The sequence below is a fragment of the Acipenser ruthenus genome, chromosome 16, assembly GCF_902713425.1.
Source record: "Acipenser ruthenus chromosome 16, fAciRut3.2 maternal haplotype, whole genome shotgun sequence".
In the NCBI taxonomy this organism is placed as follows: domain Eukaryota; kingdom Metazoa; phylum Chordata; class Actinopteri; order Acipenseriformes; family Acipenseridae; genus Acipenser; species Acipenser ruthenus.
The window spans coordinates 34,811,445-34,831,502 of NC_081204.1; the positions used below are offsets into that span (position 1 = coordinate 34,811,445).

General features: G+C 42.9%; 1 protein-coding gene across 4 annotated transcripts in view; it reads right to left on the reverse strand.

Moving 5' to 3' along the window:
• Positions 1-316: 316 nt before the first annotated feature.
• Positions 317-20,058, reverse strand: part of LOC117412379 (AF4/FMR2 family member 2-like) — a 136,021-nt gene continuing 116,279 nt past the window's right edge. For 3 of the 4 annotated variants that reach the window (XM_058989585.1, XM_058989584.1, XM_058989581.1), the window contains 12 exons: positions 16,312-16,459; positions 14,693-15,706; positions 14,277-14,392; positions 12,913-13,084; positions 10,621-10,751; positions 10,129-10,192; positions 9,477-9,613; positions 8,437-8,508; positions 6,707-6,800; positions 6,213-6,262; positions 3,957-4,171; positions 317-3,145 (listed from right to left, as the gene is read on the reverse strand). In XM_058989585.1, coding sequence (XP_058845568.1) covers positions 3,024-3,145; positions 3,957-4,171; positions 6,213-6,262; positions 6,707-6,800; positions 8,437-8,508; positions 9,477-9,613; positions 10,129-10,192; positions 10,621-10,751; positions 12,913-13,084; positions 14,277-14,392; positions 14,693-15,706; positions 16,312-16,459 — 2,335 coding nt within the window. In that variant the 3' untranslated portion in view covers positions 317-3,023. The remainder of the gene's footprint in view (positions 3,146-3,956; positions 4,172-6,212; positions 6,263-6,706; positions 6,801-8,436; positions 8,509-9,476; positions 9,614-10,128; positions 10,193-10,620; positions 10,752-12,912; positions 13,085-14,276; positions 14,393-14,692; positions 15,707-16,311; positions 16,460-20,058) is intronic. The other variant, XM_058989583.1, reaches the window with a different exon arrangement.

A 20,058-nucleotide genomic window follows, 5' to 3' on the forward strand; every position in this document is an offset into this window, starting at 1 on the left:
TGTTATTTGCAGCTGACTGCCTGCCAAAGGAGCACAGATTTTCCTGACAGAACGGGTCATCTATGGCACGCGTGTGAACAGCTGCGTGAAAAGCCACTTAAAATATACAAACGGCTCCCTAAAAACTGTCGACAACTGGCAACATTGGGGTTGGAGAAGACGCCGGTAATTTGCATACGTGAGTAAATTCCAGTCCAATTTCTAGCCATGCCAGTAAGGCAAAAAAAAAACAAAAAAACAGGACTCGCTTTGATATATTGGTTTTCAGAACAGGAAGTTATATATGTTAGAAACAACAGAAAACAAAGTGTACAACTTCAGTGTGTTTTTTTTTTTTCCTTGAGCAATTCAAATATCAATCAAGCAAAACCCTTGATTTTTTGGTTCCATGTTGACGCATTTAAAGCAGACTCTGTTATCACGATGTATTTCCTTGCACATGTTTTGGCGTTCTTGCTGTAGGTAGAGTGCTGCCTGCTGCGATGCTCCCTGGCCACACTTCCAAGCCAGCTGCTTGCTTTCCTTCCGAAGGGTGAGGAAAAACAAGCACACAACCCCATCTGTATCCAATGCACGAGTATCATTTACCAAGCCTTGCATAGGTTAAAATGATTCCTTATGTTTTTAAATTACTCAGTTCTGCTTTCAGAAGTGCTGTCATTTAGTTTAATTCAATAGCTGTTGTAGTTTTTTTTGCAGGATGACTTCCTAACCGAATGTGCCTTTGATACGTGTATTTTGTACCAATTCAAGTAGTCATATGTTTGTGTTACTGAACAGTAATTAATTACAGAGTAAGCAAACCAATGCTAACGTATGATACACATAGACATTGAAATCGCGGTTCCCAGTTTACCACCCTAAGTTGCATAGATAACATTTTAAAATAGTTTTTTTTTAATTCCTCATTGACTCAGTGAAAAACGATAGTTGGCAAGCACCCTTGCTGCATCTACCATTAACATTCAGGAATGGTGCTTTTGCCTTCTCAGATTAAGATAGGGCATCAGCAGTGAGCTCTGGACCACACTGGTGAATGCAGATACTTATGCACTTGTAAACCACCTTGACACGGGTCCATCTCTTTAAATAATCTTAATGTGGTTCTCTTATCAGATTTCCCAAAGGTTTCCACCTTGTTACAAGGAAACACGAGAACTGATTTCATGAGCTGCGTGATCTGTATCGAGATTCTAGTTACAGATTCAGAGTGTCTTCAGAAACGGCCAGCGATCCTGTAGAGAGGAGGATAGAGCCCAGCCTCTGTAACTGTCTCGTGGAGTACAGGCAGGTACATTATCGTGGGTCTATTCAATCCATCTGAACAGGTATTATTGTGGCTCTATTCAACTGATCTGAACAGGCATTATTGTGGGTCTATTCAATCAGTCTGAAGAGAGGTGCATTTAAATGCTGGGCTTGTTTAAATCATTTAGAAAGGGCCCAAGGTTATGAAAATCAAAACATCGCTACAGGGTTTTTCAGTCTCTTTAGAATATAGAAAATCATGGAAGTTCATATTTTACTAATTTAAGTGGTTTAAAGACTCCTTTCCACTGTGATTAGAGATGTTATGATTGATTCATTAACGATGCTTCAGTACATTGCAATGATTGGGTCCTTAACGTTGACTTACATAACTACACTTCAGTACATTGCAGTGTCTGTACACCACAGTGTTAAAAGTGCTATCTGGAAACCTCTTAAATAAATACATGATACTATAAGTAGATGTTGTCTTCAGCCAATGCCTTCATGAAGTTTTGTAAAACAAAGTGTGTTTGGAATTTTGTCTAAGTGCTATATTATTATTTTTTTTTTTATGAACATGTTGAAACACATACTCATACATAGATCTCGTTTACACTATACGTGTGTGTGTGTGTGTGTGTTCACCTTGTGCACAAAGTAGCTCCTGTATTATTGTAAGATTGCATTTGAGAGATCTGGAAGCTTGTGTTTGTTGCCCCTTTCCTGGTTAGATTGTATGAAAGTTCAAACACTTTAAACAGTGGAATGAATGCCACCAAAACAGGGTTGAGAAAAATTGGAAGCAACGCATTGAATGCAAATACAAATATTCTATAAAATGTAATACAAAAAGGGTCCTAGGGATTTCACAGCTAGCAATATCTTTTGTTGGCTATTTTACAATTAAAAAAAGAATGATTCAATGATAAAACTTTACATGAAGTGTATCTAACTGCGCTGTAATAACACAGTCATTACACATACTGCTGTGTAGTTACAATGCAGTAACATGTTTGATCACTAAATGGAAAATGTTTGCCATTACCAGCGTGTTTTGTAATTGCACTGTATTTGCACATGTAGTTGAGTATTTATCAGTGTAATTACTATGTAACCACACATGATATTACCCCGGTAGTCACCCTTAATGCAAAGCGCTACCCATTCAATAAGGTGAACACACGTCAGGAGTACGTGTTGTCAAATATTAAGACTAACTTTCACCACCTCCCATCCTGCCGCAACCACATGATCGGACGTTACTTTCAACAACTCATTACAATGTGAATATGTACAAGCTGCCAAAGCTGTGCTTGAATTGTGATATAGAAGGGAGGGGTGAGTTTGGGAAGTGAAACTGAGAGATACCATTCAAACCTATTGTAAATGCAAGCTAGGAGCGCAACTATGTGATTCTGTTTTTTTTAAGTGCTTTTCTGTTCTCCTTTTTTTTTCCAGCCTCGAGCTGTAGTTGCAGTGCTTCTGTCTCTAAATGGGGGTTGGGGGGGGGGGGGGGGGGGGCTGTATACACTTAGAATGCAACACTCAGTAGAAGCAGGAGGGACCTCAAAACCCCAAAGCAGTGAGGCAAAAACAAAACAAAAAGGTACCAAGAGGACCTTCACACAGAGCCCCCTGTGCGGGCGATGCTGCTGGAAGTGCTGTCCATGCTGTGGGTGGCTGATGGGGTGGGGTGCGTGGGCGGGCAAGGGTCGGTACGCTGGTAGAGGTAGTGATGAAGATGTATAATATACAGCGCAGTAGTCCGGTCACTATAATAAGTGAGCCTCTATACGGAGCCAGTGCAGTCCTTGCCTGACATAGCGGACCAGGCTGGTCATACTGCTGTTTTGGGTCAGTGGTTCCATCACTGAGTCCAGCTCCTGAAAGAACTCTGCAGAGAGGGACACACACACACACAAAAAAAACATCTTCAATTACATACAGTGACATACAGTACCAACCCCAGCATCAGTCCTGCTGGTCTCAAATTTGTAATCATATCTCTTCATTTAATGGATAGTCAGTGGCTGGAAAACACACTTGAAATTTGATTTGCAGTTTTTAAACCTGTCTTAGTGCTTCTTGTGATCAATACTTTCACTCATTACTGCGGAAAATACATTAAGAGTCTATTACTTAATCTCCAACACCGAACAAAGAGAAAATGAAATCTTTTAGTGCGTCTTCAATGCATCCTGATTTAATGGATGATAATTAAACCTCCAGTAATTTTTCCGACTCTGGAAGGCTTGGATTTCATGCAGTCATTACTGGACTGATTATGTGGATTTAGTCTTTCTTAATAAATGGCATTCCTATGTTGTTCCAGGGCCTTTTCTGGATGTTAATTTAAAGACCAGGCCTCTCGACAACAGTGGTTTTATAAGACTCATTTCTCTATTGACCCTTTTTTTTTGTACCCTTCACACTGGTTGGCTAATGCAGTGGTTTGAATAGGTTTCCTTTCCTTTTACTCCAGTTTACTCCAACATCATTCATAACTTCAAATAATAATTCTAAGGTAGAAATGAAGGCACTTCCTGAAACAGTTTGTCTACTTAGTTTCTTACAGTTTCTTTTAGTTTTACCAGTGGTGATTGCACCCCCTTGTTGACTGTTAGTGAATCTACTTTTTAAGAGACTATTCCTGACAGGGAAGGCCTCCCTTGCACCTCGCGGAGCGGAGAGGTCAGAGTGCTTACCTCGGCTCTCGCGGGACAGCTTGTCGGCGGTGTCCCAGTGCTCGTAGCTCCGCAGGATGTTGTTGGTGATGTTGACGTGACTGGCGGCCATGTGGTGGATGCGCTGGGGGATGGCGATGCTGCCCGAGGAGGAAGAGCCCCCAGTGCCCGCGCTGCTGCACACAGAGCTGACCGGAGAGGGGCTCAGAGACGTGGGCGACGGGGTGCCTGTGCTTCTACGAGAGGGAAGGAGGAGAGGGTCTCGGTGAGAAGAGCTCGCCAGACACACTCTCACTGGCTGGGATTTCAGGAGGTGTGGTTTAATGTTACGCATCATCAGTACAAAGCGCTCGGATCAGGAGACGCCAGCAAACACGTTCATGTTGGAAACACACATGGCGGTTCAAGAGCAACTGCACCCTACATGTGAGTTTAATTCCCATCTGATTGTAAGAGAATGTGAGAGATGAGGAATGTGTAGGGGTGGAGTCAGTGTGTTAGATAATATTTCCTCCTTATTTTGTGAACTAGGCTTATCGTTTCTCTCTCCTCCTTTCCTTCACGTTACACTAATCTACTCATTCCGAGGCGTTGAACAGATAGAGATTCAAAGTTTGTGATAGTGTCAGGGACTGAAGTCATATACACAGGAACAGAGCCCTAGCAATAGAAATGATACCAGAAGTGTGTACACCAGTAGTAGTTACAACATGACTCCATGTAAATATACAGGGTATGCCAAATTGAGATCCCCTGTACAGAGAAGGCACTTCCCCAGCTTTATAGAAGCAGTCGTATCGGATCCACACTACCTATATAATGTGCGATTCCCTGTTTCAAATTATGAATCACGTGAATGGCAAATCACATGGTTTCAATGTCGAATGTGCATTATGCAGGTAGTGTGGATAGGGTGTAGGAGTAATTGTAATTGTAAAGGACAGTGATTTGGAATTAGTGCTAAGCTGTAGGCACAAGGCTGCACTGAATGTTCTGTTTAAGTATCACTGATGCCTATTGTGTAGAGGGATGGAGCAGCTCCAGGATACCCAGGATCAATCTCTGGATTCAGACGAGCCTCCAGGATCCTTCAGTATACTGAATTATTCACAGTTGTGTTCAGCCAATACTGCTCTTTCATCATGCTTAGCCCCTAATCACCAGCACTGCACAGAGCAGCCTGAGCAGCTCACTGCAAACTTTCTTGACAAACAATTATGCCCTGAGTTTTATTTCTGTCAGCCAGCTCCAGCCATCAGTCAATGAAATATTCATCAGTCTTTTAGCACAAAACCCAAACAATCTGGCTCCGGGTCTTGTATATCAGTAATAAATTGAAACACGGTCACCCCGTGAAGCTAAATTATGTTTCCTGTCAACAGCCCAGTTCATTGTGTGTGTGTGTGTGTGTGTGTGTGTGTGTGTGTGTGTGTATAGAGGGGTGCTTTGCTGAAATAAACAATCCCCTGGATAAATAAAAAAACCCAAATAAACAGCATCTCCTGATCCATGAACCCAGAGGACAAAAACAACAAACCTCAGCCTCTAACTGTCATGCTGATTACATTTCCAGCAGGTAGTGGAAGTGCAATAAAGGGATTAAGAACTACAGTTTACCGATAATACAGCCACCGCAAAACAAACCCTTTGAAATGGAGTGTGTGATTCTAATTGATTTTGACTGCTACACTCAATTAGAACAGCAGGGCTGGTCTCTTTATGTCTGGGGGCTACATCAATCCCAGGTCTGGCTCTTCTAACAACTAAAAGCACACCTTCCACTCTGTAAAGTTCTCAGGGCCCCACTTGGTAAGCACAGCTACTTATTTATTTAACCCATTCAGTTCCAAATGAATCTTTGCAGTTAACACAACTAGAGTAAGTTTTTATAACAACAGAGTTAGAGAAAATTAAAACAGGCAGATTGCCAGTTAAAAATGCTCCAAAACATGAGGACAATGGCACTTAATGGGTTAACTATAACATTCATCTATAACACATTTAGAAATGCCACTAAGCAGTCTAATGGTTTGTCATTGAGTTTATTAAGGTTCTTTTACTAGTTCTGACGATACCGTTCCACGGCATCCCTGTTACCACGTCCTGCAGCATTGCTGCACTGCCCTCTGAAATCAGCTGAACTGGCTGAGAGGCAGGTTGATTAAACTGCCTTTTATTTCTGTACATTTACAGCAGAGCAGCTGTCAGTGTGAAGCGCTTCAATCACAGTCATGCTGTACCACAAAAAGGGGCGTCTGCAGAAAGAGCCGTACTTACTTCCCATTGCCTCCCCAGGGCGACGGTGCTTGGGAGCTCTTCACAGAGTTCTGTAACACACAAGCCAGCGGACACATGAAACAGCCTGGCTTTTTATTATTGAGACTTTAGAGAAGAACTGGTCTTAACAGAATCCTGCACACCATCTTCAATTCATTACTCGAATTCATCTGCAGTTGAACTGTGTTTACAGTCACATGCACAGTAGCGATCCCTGTTTGGATGTGTTTTATATAAAACCTACGAACGCACATGGCAAAATCTTTTTATGTCATTGAGATGTTGGTACTGCCTGCTGTATCAATAACCTCCTCACTTTACTGTTTTGTCTTTTAGTATTTCATTGCTTTTTAAAAATATGAATATGTTTTGGTTTTTTCGCAAACTAACGTTGATAAATGATCAGTTCAACTGCAAGTGTGCAATAAACAAAACCCCACATATCAGCCAATCAACACAGACAAGCTGCAGTACCATCGTTTAAAAAAAGATACCTTGAAATATTCCATGAGGGAGCGCGAGTACTTCATTGCATGATCCTTCTTCAGTTTAAACATTCTCAAGTAGAGAAGCGATAAACACCGATAACTGCAATAAGACAGATACAAAGAATTAACAACAATAATAATAATAATAATAATAATAATAATGATTTGAATCATGTTAACAAGACAGCATTACTGAAGAGGAGAGCCAAACACTGAAACAAACACCACTGCACACTGAGGTACTGTTCCTAGGTTTCTGAAAAGGCAGCGGTCCAGTTAGATACACATTTACTGAGAATAAGACGGCACTGTTCTTGTTTTACAGACAATCCTGCTAGTGTCTTTTGCACTTAGAATTGTATTTAATTATATAAAAATGGCTTTGCAGTGTGGGGGGCTGTGATAATATTTTCATCCATAGACTTATGGAGAGAGATAGAGCTATTATACTGTACCATTGAAGGAGTGACCTGAACACAATGGAATGTGACATGTGACTGCTTCGAGCACAGCCGTCCCTCTGGCGTATCTGAATACCTTTTGCTATGAGGTCACAATCCCATGTCATGTGACATTACATCATAAAGCCTTATCATGATCCAATCACAGCCAGATCCTGCTCTCCCCACCGGAGAGCCCTGCTGAGCTCTGTTATCGCTCTAATGATGGGGATTATGCTGCTTTCCAGGATTAAAACACTGGCCAAGGTCAGAGCATGCTGGGATTTGAACCCTGGGTCCCGGGCACTGCTGTTACACGAATGCTGTTCATTTTATCATGGATCTTAAATATAATCCAATCAAATTAATAGAATTAATACAAAGATACAGGTATCTCATCAAAAACAATGTGCTTTTAAAAATGTCCTCTCTGTGTATTCTAGCAGGCCACTCCCTCTCGATTGGGTACGTTCTTTGCTATCAAAGTGACAGTCCAGCACACACACACAGAGCTTTCGTCTGTACTGTGTATGAATTCAAAATGGATTTACATTGCAACACAGTGACACTGTTTCATTGCAAGGCCCCTCAGATGCCCTGAATCCAACAACCCAATTGTCATAAGCCACTGAGATATGACAGGCGCTGCATACAAAAGAATATATGTTTAGGCAGCTGCTGGGAGAAACCATTAGTTATCCTCTAATAGCTTAATGAAATACAAGAATAATGATCTTCTTTAAGCGGATTAAGTTTTAAAACTCCCTTCAAAATATATCCGATTGTGCAGCGTGACATTTGAGTGGTCTGGCAAAACTGCAGCAAACGGTTTGAACCGGGAGAGGGAGGTGTAAGCAATGCTGCCGATGCAAGAATAGCATGCTGGCGGCATGCCCTGAGTTCACTGAAACATATCACTACAACTAGAACACCCGATCTTCTGAAAAGTTCTTGCATGTTGTGGGTATGTTGCCATAAGCATGCAGAAACACACACATTAGGGTTGAAGCATGGGCATATATAATATATACACAGAAAAGAAACTAAAAGAAACTAACTGTACCACACTATATTTTGGAATGGAAGAAATAGAATATGAATAATGTGCTTTCGCTTATCATGGAAATAAGGAATCGTTTAATTTATGATTATTATTCCAATCTATTCTTCAGACATGTATAGCCCCCCTTGGCTTTGCCTGACACTTGACACATCATAAAGGTCAATTACAACCCCCTGTGCTGTTGGCCTGCAGTTGAATAACACTGTCCCAGTATATACACACACAACACCTACCATAAAACAGACAGCTTCTTATCAGCTACTGTAGAAGATTTGCCTGTGAAGTTCTTTAACCTCATTGCATACCTAGAAGAAACACACGAAGATAGGAGTTTGTGATTTTCATACAAGCACTTTGTATGTTCTTATTCTGTCCACTTCCAAGGCATATCATATTACTCTAACACAATGTCTGCTTGACTTCAATAATAAACCCTGCCTCATTCTCTGATAACTGCACGCTCTCTATCTATCTGTTTGTGTGTCTATGCGTCTTTGTTGTAGCAGTTCACTTCGGGTGATATTTTTCTAAAGTATTTCTGCAGTGTGATCTCGTGTGATCCATAAGATTATGGTACCGTATAATGAGCGCGACACCACTCTTTAGCACCAACGCTGTGCTGAGAATGGACACTGGTCCAGGATGCCCTGATGCTCCCAATTCTTAACCAGTGTATTAAATCACAGTTAGAGCTCTGTTTCTGCACTGCATCTATTTAGCAATGGTATCCTTTTGATTCATTCCAGATCTTATGTCGACAATTTAATGCCACTATGATGTCAAGTTTGAATTGAATTCAAGTCACAGTTACCAATTACACTTTAAAGAGCCCACAACATTAAAATCAGCAGACATTCCGATTATGACATCACAGAAGGATAATTTCATCAGTGACTACATCTATCTGGGCTGTATTCACAAAGCATAAGCTTGCCAGTGACTGCACTGCAGTACTTTGGAATCTATATTTGTACGCAGAGCGACCTCTCCACATAAACAGCACCCAGTAAAGGCTCCAGGCTCTGAAGACATGCTGTACTGTGTGATCGTTTTTAATGAAAATAATACAACCACTATACCGTGGATCTCTGGAGGCAATGGAGTGCAAGCAAGGTCCATCTATTTTAATTTTCTGTGATATTAATACACTTAAGGCTACTAACTGCTTGGCTTCCGAGAGGCATTTGGTCAGGAGCGATCATTATGTCTAAATGATCCTTTTTTATTTGAATCATCACAGTCTGGTATAATGAAAGATTGGGGGCACATTAACCTGATGAGCTCCACTGTTTCTGAGTACATGGTGTATGGAGACTTGGCTTCTAATGGATCTCGTTCCATCGCGTTCCCACAGTCGATGAAGGACAGGGCGCCATCTGCATAATTAACAGCTTTGCCAAACTTCTCCAACTAGAAACAAAGGCAACACAGAGCACTGTGATAAAGATGTTTGCAATCAATTTTGAATTGTTTGATAAGTCTGTGTTATGGTGCTTTTACCTAAGTTCATAATAATAATAATAATAATAATAATAATAATAATAATAATAGTGTGAGCAATATAAAAAATACAAAAAACAACCCACAACAAAGCAGCATACAACTTCAACAGCAATAAAAAAGTATTCTTTATGCCGCTCTGTCACTGATCACTGGGTGAGCACAGATCAGTGTTGCTCTACTCAGAGTGTGTTCCGCTTTAACCACGCATGGAGTTACGTCACTGATCACTGGGTGACCACAGTTCTTCAGATGCCCATGATTAATGAGGAGGTGACTAGGATGTTAGAAAGTGAGCTTGAAAAAGATAACACTGTTACTGGTACAGCTGGGGGAGGGGGAGTATGTGGGTAGTTAGGAAGGTCTGCTACATAATAACAAGTAAGAAGTAAAACAGAATGCATTGATGATATTGAGAAGCCTACCAGTGCATCAGCTTTGTGCTTTAATTTCTTGGCTTCCTGCATATAGTAGTCTGCATTGTGAAGTCTGAAGGAGAAAAAAAAAAAGTTTTTTTTTGTTAAGAAAGCAAAAATAATAGCAATAGAGATCCTGAATGAATGTCCTATATTCGGTAAGTAAAGCCGAGCTGTTTTTGTTAGGACCAGACGTTGCCAGCACAATGCAATCAGTGGGGTTGATCTATTATGTCCTTGCTGAGCCACTTCCATGTAAAAAGGTGCACACCAGCTTTGCTCCTGCTTGTTAATCACAAGGCTCAAACCAGCAATTCACTTTTGACTGGGAGCTCTCAAGCTCAGGAGCTGACATCAAAACATTACATTTGCAATGGGCCTGAACACCTCCTACCTTCTCGCCAGATGCGTGTTCATGCCAGGAAAAGACTCTGGCAGGCTGCTGTCGTGGGAATGTCTGCCCAGAGTGCATGTCATTGTTTCTCTCTTGTAACAACTTACGTGTCATCAAACGTCAATTTTGGCCTCCGAGGCTCTGTCAACATTGGCGATAGGGTAGACCAAAGGTCAGGCTCCGTTTGCCCGTTGCCATGGAAACTGCTGCAGGACCTGCTAAGAGGTTCTTCTTCCTGCTAAAGAAAGAGATGAGTAAAGTGATAATTGAGCCTGGGTTGCTCCTGAACAATGAGCTCTGAACTGTCAGCCCTTTCCGCTCAATTAGCATGCTTTTGTAGGACAGCATGGGCTCTATTCACAAAGCTTTAAGTCCTGTGTTGTTTAAACAATGCTTTTTTTCAGTCTGTGATGAATAAAATCAAGTTTGAGATTCCTGAAAGCGTTCTGGACTGGTGTTAATGAAACCACCAATAGTTCAGGACAGTTTCAGGAATATCAAACTTGTCTTCAATAAAACAGACTTTGAAAAAACATTCTTTAAATAACTCCTGAGTTAAACCCTCGTGCAGAGCCACATGTTTCTTGTTATTCAACTAGGTTGAATATATGTATTTTCTTTTAAATCTTAAATTGTTTTCCTTTTGCAGATTTAGTTTTAGGTATCTACATATGGATTCCATTGTTGTCTTTAATGCTGTTTTGAGTTACTTCCAAACACCACTTATTTCTAGAACAACACAGGAAACGGTGGCGAAGAGCTTAAGCAAATAACTAACCCAATGCAAAAAATGAGTGCTGTCATTTTACTTAAAGAAGTCTGTGTTCAACTTCCCTGCTCGCCATGGACGGCAGCAGCCAATACCTTTTAGTAAAGTAACGCATTGGGGTTTGTGTTTATCAACATGGACAGTAACACATTGGGGTTTGTGTTTATCAACATGGACAGTAACACATTGGGGTTTGTGTTTATTAACATGGACAGTAATGCATTGGGGTTTGTGTTTATCAACATGGACAGTAATGCATTGGGGTTTGTGTTTATCAACATGGACAGTAATGCATTGGGGTTTGTGTTTATCAACATGGACAGTAACGCAATGGGGTTTGTGTTTATCAACATGAACAGTAACGCAATGGGGTTTGTGTTTATCAACATGGACAGTAATGCATTGGGGTTTGTGTTTATCAACATGGACAGTAACGCAATGGGGTTTGTGTTTATCAACATGAACAGTAACGCAATGGGGTTTGTGTTTATCAACATGGACAGTAATGCATTGGGGTTTGTGTTTATCAACATGAACAGTAACGCAATGGGGTTTGTGTTTATCAACATGGACAGTAATGCATTGGGGTTTGTGTTTATCAACATGGACAGTAACGCAATGGGGTTTGTGTTTATCAACATGGACAGTAATGCATTGGGGTTTGTGTTTATCAACATGGACAGTAACGCAATGGGGTTTGTGTTTATCAACATGGACAGTAACGCAATGGGGTTTGTGTTTATCAACATGGACAGTAATGCATTGGGGTTTGTGTTTATCAACATGGACAGTAACGCAATGGGGTTTGTGTTTATCAACATGGACAGTAATGCATTGGGGTTTGTGTTTATCAACATGAACAGTAACGCAATGGGGTTTGTGTTTATCAACATGGACAGTAATGCATTGGGGTTTGTGTTTATCAACATGAACAGTAACGCAATGGGGTTTGTGTTTATCAACATGGACAGTAATGCATTGGGGTTTGTGTTTATCAACATGGACAGTAATGCATTGGGGTTTGTGTTTATCAACATGGACAGTAATGCATTGGGGTTTGTGTTTATCAACATGGACAGTAATGCATTGGGGTTTGTGTTTATCAACATGGACAGTAACGCATTGGGGTTTGTGTTTACCAACATGGACAGCCCATTGAGCAAGCTTGCCACTTCTTGTTGGTTAATCTCACTTCTTTTGGTTGACCTCCCTGCTTCCTCCATTTATATCATCCTTTTCCAGCAACAGGCTGCATCTCTCGGCACCATTTTTATTTGTACTATTCCTAATATTTGCTAAAAACGGCTTTCCCTGGTAATGCATTCCATGTGTTTTTGACGCTGCATGTGAAATGCTGCGGCTTTCTCTGAATCCCCTTTCCTCTCTTGTTCACATGCATATTTTATTTGCGTGACCAACTTCAGCAAATCACTTTCATAATTCAAACCCCGATAATAACAGCAGGGAATTTCAAAGTCTACTCTGCCAAATAAAATAGCTCAGAATCACAATACAAGGCAGTCTTCTGTGCAGTTACACTCTTTCTCCCCTGTTCTGTAACCTTGTTGGGTAGCTGGTGCACACCTTGCCTTCGTCTCTTAGATCTCGGCCCCCTGTCATGAACACTTACGGCCTTGGTGTGCGCGGCGGGCTTGCTGTCTCCCTTGCGGTGCTTGTGCGAGGAGGTGCTGTTCTCCTGGCTGAAGGAGCTGCTCTCACTGTGGAGGGGCTCATCGGAGAGCGGGGACAGAGGGGGGGGTAGCAGCTTCTCCTCACGTTTCCTGGGCTGCTTCTTGGAGGAGCTGCGAGATGTCAGTGAACACAGGGTGAGGGGAGGCTGTTTATTAACACCACTCATGTTTCCCTTCTTATTCTTGCGGTGCTGTACTGTACTGACTTGCACTGCACAGCCTGTCTGTTCTCTCAATATATTACAGTGCTTTTTAAATACCACACGCACCCTGTGTGTACCGTACATGACTGAGTAGCCCTGAGCTGTGAACCGCTTGTATAATATGAACCTCTTGTATACTAACCTATCAAAAACAGAGAATGCCAATACGAGGATAGTGTGCAGCTCACATTGAACCCACACAAATTCTCCTAACATTTTTAAAAGGGTGGTAGTTATATTTGAAAAATGGAGGCACGCATTCTTGTATTCTGGTTGTTCCTGCAATAATTCAATGTTAATTTACTAACACATTATCACATCTTATGTTTTATTGCATTATATAGAATATTTTCACTTTTATAATCCCTTCCATCTAAAAGTGAACTCTGTAATTCCTTTCCTTCTAAAAGTGAACTCACTTAATACCATACATTGGTATCCCACAGGTCCCACGTTACTGTTGTATTTGAAATGTGAAATGTAAGCTTCGAAATATTTGAAAAGCCTCAGGCTGAGAGCAGAAAGGTTTTCAGCAGATGCACAGAGACTGTGTATCAGGTTTTACTCGTGGGTTGTGCTTCCTCATCTGAAACACAGACCAGCGGAGGAAAAGACTTGCATCTCAGCTTGTTTTCAGAGAAGGTTAACCACATTAAAAAGACACAAGAGTGATGATCTGCAATGGGTTCTCACCCTTTCCTTAGAGCAAGCACAGCTCACTTGAAAAACACCACTAACTGAACTGCAAAAAATGAGCACCCTCCTTTGTGTCAATGTCAAATTACCTTCATGTGATTTGACAAAACAAACAGCTTCAGATGAAATGCAGCCTGAAGGGCAACCCAGTATGAGACACAGGCTCCGGGTGAGCCAATACACTTCCAGCAGGCGTCGGGTTCGACAGCCAACATGAAAGAGCTGGCGCCTGGAACGTAGACACCAGCTTGCGATTGGCAGGACATCTTTCAACACTAGATCAACATCCATAGTTTATTTTTTGTTGTTGTTGTTTTCTTATCTTGGTGGCTGACAAAGTACAAGTTGAAAACATAGCTTCCCTACAATAGAAGTGAGGAGGACTGGAGAAGCGGTGCACTTACTCTTTAGTGCTGGTGGGCTTGTGGCTGTGGATTGGAGAAATACAAGGGGGGAGCAACGCCGAGGCCTTCTCTAACCGTAGCTTCTTATTGCCACTGAGTGCATCTGAATTCTCAGACTGCAGGAGGGGAAGAAATAAAACAACAACATGCATAAGTATATTTTCAAAGGGTATTGCACAACAACATGCATAAGTATATTTTCAAAGGGTATTGCACAACAACATACATAAGTATATTTTCAAAGGTTATTGCACAACAACATGCATGCAGTTATACAACATCTCCTGCCGATATCAAGCAGGTCTTTCACAGGATACTTGGGGGTTGCGGGCAGACTGGAGCTTATTAAAACGTGCTGCTTCATCGGTTTTATTTCTGCTCCTCTTTCTTGCCCAGGGTGCGCCACAGCAACTCGCCTTGTGTTTCCTCTTGGATTTGCTGGGGGGTTTCTCGGTGGCTGTCGAAGCTGGAGTTTGCCGCCGGTGCTTCAGGTTGGAGTCCTTGGGCTCAGGCTTCACAGGGTCCGGCTCTGGGGGGTCTTGCCCGGGTATCCGAGACAGAAAACTCAGCTCGATTTTCACCCACAATGACTTGATCTCCTCGAATTCCCTCAAGGGAGACAGCAGTTCATTCTGGACCATGGGGGCGGGGGAGAAGAAGTGCTCGTCTAGTAAGTCACTGCCGGCCGGGTCTATTGAAGTGCTGCTGACGCTCAGGTTATTGCTGCTGCAGTCCTTGGGTTTGAGCGAGCTGCCGGCGATGCTCGGTCCCAGGCAGGGAGCAGAGAGTTTAACCAGCTCCTCCTGGTCTGAATGGCACTCTGAAGAAGACGATTCAGTCTCGATGAACTCCTTGGACTTGGGGACAATCTTGCTCACCCCCCTGTGCTTCTTCTTGTCTGGGGGAGGCGCCGCTGCCGCGTTGGACCTCTGCTCTTTCCGCGGGGCCATCTTGCCGCTGCCCCCCTTACTCCTGGCTTTGGGTTGCTCCAGGGGCGGCGGCGGCTCCTTCTCCTTTGGCGTGGAGCTGGGGTTGTTGGGTTTGGGCCAGTTGTATTCCTCCACGCTGGGGGCCCTCTCCACTTTCTTGGGCTGCTTCTTCCCAGTGGTTCTCCGGGGAGGGGCCAGTTCCACGTGTGCCGGGGATTTGAGCTTGCCGCTCTTGCCCTCCAGGGTCTTCTGGCCTGTCCGGGGCTTGGCTCTCTCCCTGATGGGGCTGAGCAAGGCCCGCTCCTTGACCTCAGGCTGAGACAACACCTCGCTGGCCTTCCCCTTGCCCTGGCCTGGTCCCTCATTCTGCCGACTGTCCTCGGACTGAGCACCGGCCAGCACCTGGCCTTCAGTCTGGCTGTTGATCAGAGCCTTGTTGTGGGGGGTCACTTTATTCAACCACTTGTCCAGCTGCCACTTGTTTGTGGATGGAGGCTCTGGCTACAAAAAAAAAAGGAAGCAAAGAAAACAAGTTATATTAAACATACTATACATATATTCTCATCATTATTTTTAAGCATATCCTACGAGTCAGTGATCGGTGTAGCGAGGGAAGTGTGTCACTGTATTCCCTACCTGTAGTTTGCTCTCCAGAACAGATTACAAATAAACCCTTTAAGTGAGTCCAGATGCATGGAATGTTGCTAGAGATGAGAACGCCGAGTTCCAGAATGTCAGAATGCAGAAAGAACACGGCTGGGAAAGAGTTGCTCCATGGTAAGGTAAATAAAGAGGGAGATTTGGAGCACTGAATGAATATCTCAGGCTTCAAGACTTAATCTGGTGAAGCCGCCGTATAGCTCTAAACTACGGCGCTAAGTTTGAGCTCAGAAGCACCTGCGGCTGTAGAAGATAAACACATTAATGTGCTAGTTTGCTGGAGCACTGGGTAGCTTTATTACTTGCTTACAAAACACGTGTAAAGCGTGGTATTAAAGGAAGAGAAGCGGACGGTCAGCAGACATGCAGGACAGTTCAATGCACCCTTCCTATGACCATGTGTTGCTGCTCTCCTTGTTTCAGTCCTCTCAGTGAGATTCCTGTACCTCGGGGGTGGCACTGCGGGAGCCCTCGTTGCACTCGCTGGAGCTGGAGCTGCTCTCGCTGTCTGAGTCCGACTCCGAGCTGCTCTCTGACTCGCTGGAGCTTCCCGAGGTGCCTGACTCTGCTGTGCGTGTGGGAGGCACGGGGAGACTGTGGGGCAGGGAGGGGGACAGAGAGGGAGAGAGAGAGAGAGAGAGAGAGAGAGAGAGAGAGAGCGCAGTCTTAGACACACACCCGACACTTTCATTCTGTTTTATATTCAACTGGTCCCTAGTGTTGTCCCTCACTTTACCTTCAGCAATGCAGAGTCTGTAATCTAGTAAATCTGAATGCTTAGTGACGCTTTCACAACCCCGCTGGATTAACCAATAAATCTCATCTGTCACCGCCTTAAAGCTGTCATGCCAGGATTAATAAAATTGGCCAAGCGCAGCTTTACCTCATTGCACAGAGCCACTTCCCAGCCTTGATTCCACCCTGCCTGCTTATTTACCTCCCATGTATTCTTCCGGCCACTTCCTACTCATCTGTCACTGACACGCACCTTGCACCTCGTTCATCCCGAGAGCCAGGCTGCCCAATGCAATCCCATGCAATTGCATTTCTGTAGCGCCTTTCACGGCAAGCTCCGCCAGACTTTACGTGAGCTTGTGATTAACGTGAAGCCAAAGCAAAGAGAACAGGCTGTAAAAGTGCTGGCTGTCCTTGGGAAAGGAAAGACTCACTGCAGTGTTTTAATAGCAATCCGGTATTGCACCAGCACATGTGGTATAATAGTCTTTGGGGTAATCAGGCTGTACCTCCAGTCCCCCAGATCTAGACTGGGAATGTTTAGTCCTTTGCATGGCCAGTGCCTGTGAGCCTGAGCTGCCTGCCTCCGGCCCTGGTCTCTCCTGGGATCCAGACCAGAGAGATACTGTAGTCTGATACATTTTTAATGTTCTGTAAAGTACTCTTCCCCTTGTATTGTGACAAGGCAGAGACAGACAGTGTCTGCTGTTTTACCGTGAAGAAAAGGATGAATCCCATACGAAGGAGGAGAAGGTGCACTAGATCTTCAGTCAGAGACACTGTCATGCTGTACAGTTGCAGCTACACGGTTGTTGTACTACGATACAAGGTTCTCCCTGCCAGGGAAGCAGAGTGCTCCATTGGGGTTTCCAACAGACTCCTATTGTACCTGCTGTGGCTGACAGCAGTAATTTGCACTCAGATAGGGAGTGTGTGATAAGCCAATAGCTACACCTGGTGTATTGTAGGTCTGTCAGAAAACCCCAAGTGGAGAACGGTGCTTCTCTGAATCCTGCTACTGTGTAGTTCCATTTACTGCACTTGCACTGCACTTTAATAGTATGTGGAATTTGAGGACGGGGAGCGAGTGTGTGGCTGAGAGTCCCACTCACCGTGGCCCTTTTGAAAACAGAGACTGCTGCTTCGTCACTTCTGCTGGAAATTCAATACTTCACCTTAATGTATCATTTGATCTCCCTGCCTCGGATTAAATCCCCTCCCTGCTCTCTGCATGCTGTCCTTTTAAGAGCTATAAACTATCAATTCTGAGCTCTGTGGCCTGACACTTGGCTGCCAAGCCATTCTTTATGCTTATCGTAAAACATCATGCATCATTTGTCAAGACATGCAATCAAAGACATACAAGAGGAACATCTTCAATTGTGGCTGCGGCACTTGTGCAAGCTATACAATAGAGCCGGATGCGTTTTTACAGCAGCATTGACGTACTTGCCAGTTTAAGCGGATACTCAATACACCAATTCATAATTTCCTGGAGAGAAGGACATTTATCTGTTTCCCTTTCTCCTTGCCTGTTTATTTACTCTGTATTTTCAATAATTGATTGCTTGATTGATGTGTTGGTATTGTAAGTGGTGGGTGGGCGTTGGTTATAAACGGTTTCATTATCTTGTACATAACTACTGAAAGTAATTGAGTTTGAAATCTCAAGAGGAATGGTACAGTACTTTCTTCAGTGGTGAACAGCGTGTGCAGGGCTTACAGTACCCATAGCAAACTGCAATGGCCTTTACTAAGCCTGACAAACGCTAGGGTTTACGATTTGAACAACATTAACATTTGTTTCTGGGACACCCAGCAGACGTCCATGCTACACACAACACCTAAGAAAATAATAACATAAATAAATTAAGACTGTTAATTTGCACTGCTGTGTGGCTTAAATGTACTGTGTGTGTGTGTGTCAGTGTGTGAGAGTGTCTGTGTGTGTCAGTGTGTGAGTGTCAGTGTGTGTGTGTATACACCAGTTAATACAGCCATTTCCAAATGATGTAATGAAATGACCTTTTCAAAAGAGGAATCCAATCTAATTTGATCTCTTTCAACCTCACGTGATAAAGAGTAGAGTATGAGCCTCTGCAGCAGCAGGGCTGTGCTGGCACATCTCTCTATGGTTCTGTAATCCCCGATCAATGAGCCCAATAGAGGGAAGGCACCTTTCTCAATTGAGGGGCTGAGCTTGGGAATGCATCTATTGATGTTGCTCTGGAGATCAAATGGAAGGGCTTGTCCAATAAAGGCACAATGAGTTGCAAGTGAGTAATACTGAGACATCTCAGTCGCCCTTTTTAAACAAAGGAGAACTGGGACTTTCATAAGGTGCAGAAGGGTGAGGACTCCGGGGATTTCAACCTACAACATTAATCCTCAGCCACTACTGTAACCTGGAATTGTATGTTTGAAACAGAATTTTAAAAAAAATTAGACCTTTTATTTAACATCATGTAATCAAAGAAACTACAACATTATATTGCAAAAGTCTACCAGAAGCCATAATAGTAGTATATTACTGCATTTCATGTTAGATTTTGGAATGTCACATTTTTTAATTGTTGTCAGTTTTTTGTTAAGTATATGCAAACGTGCAAAGCGGTATGTAATTCAGTATGTTAAGATAACATTATTCAGCAGGTTTCTGTCGACTTTATAAAACTAAATTAGTTCATTCTATTAGGGGGATGCAAAATGTTTGGGCATAGCTGTATGTCTATACTTTTGATTGCTATCTATACAGTCAGCAAATTAAATATTGCTCCAAAATGCCATAGTATTGTAATGTACACCGCTGCCTAAATATTAGTTTAATACCATTTACAAATATATGCCTATAGTCTGTTTGCCAGTTTTCTTTCTCAATTTGATCTATTGATTGTTTCGCACAGTTACAAACAGCTGTTATGTTTTGTTATCTTGTGGTGTCGGTTTCAAAGCAGTAAGTCGTTGAGGGCCTCCAGTAATCCTTCACTGGTCGATTTGCCTTGCTCTGGCAAGCCCTTCAGAGGGAAGCACATTCACTTCTGCACTGTCAACACAGGCAGGCCTGATCTATAATTCCCACATTCCCACTCAGCCCACTGTGTTATTAAATGATCTTGAACACACCATTTGCTCTATTAATTTAATAAATCGTCCTGAAGAACAAGCAGCACGGCTTTAGGAATGATAATGTGTGCTGCTTCCACCTGAATTTATTAAAGTCTATAATGCATTCAATTATCAGCTTCATGCACTCCGAATGTGTAAAATCAACTGTTATTGCTCCACTCTAATGTCATAAAAAATCCCTCGGAGGACAGGGCTCAGCGGCAGCCTCAAAGCTATCCGCTCAGAAACTATGACCATTACATTTAGGAAAACCAATTACAGTGACCAGAGTTCCCTTGATCGATTGCTGTACTTCACCAGTATCCTAATTCACTGTAAGCCAGTCTGCTCAG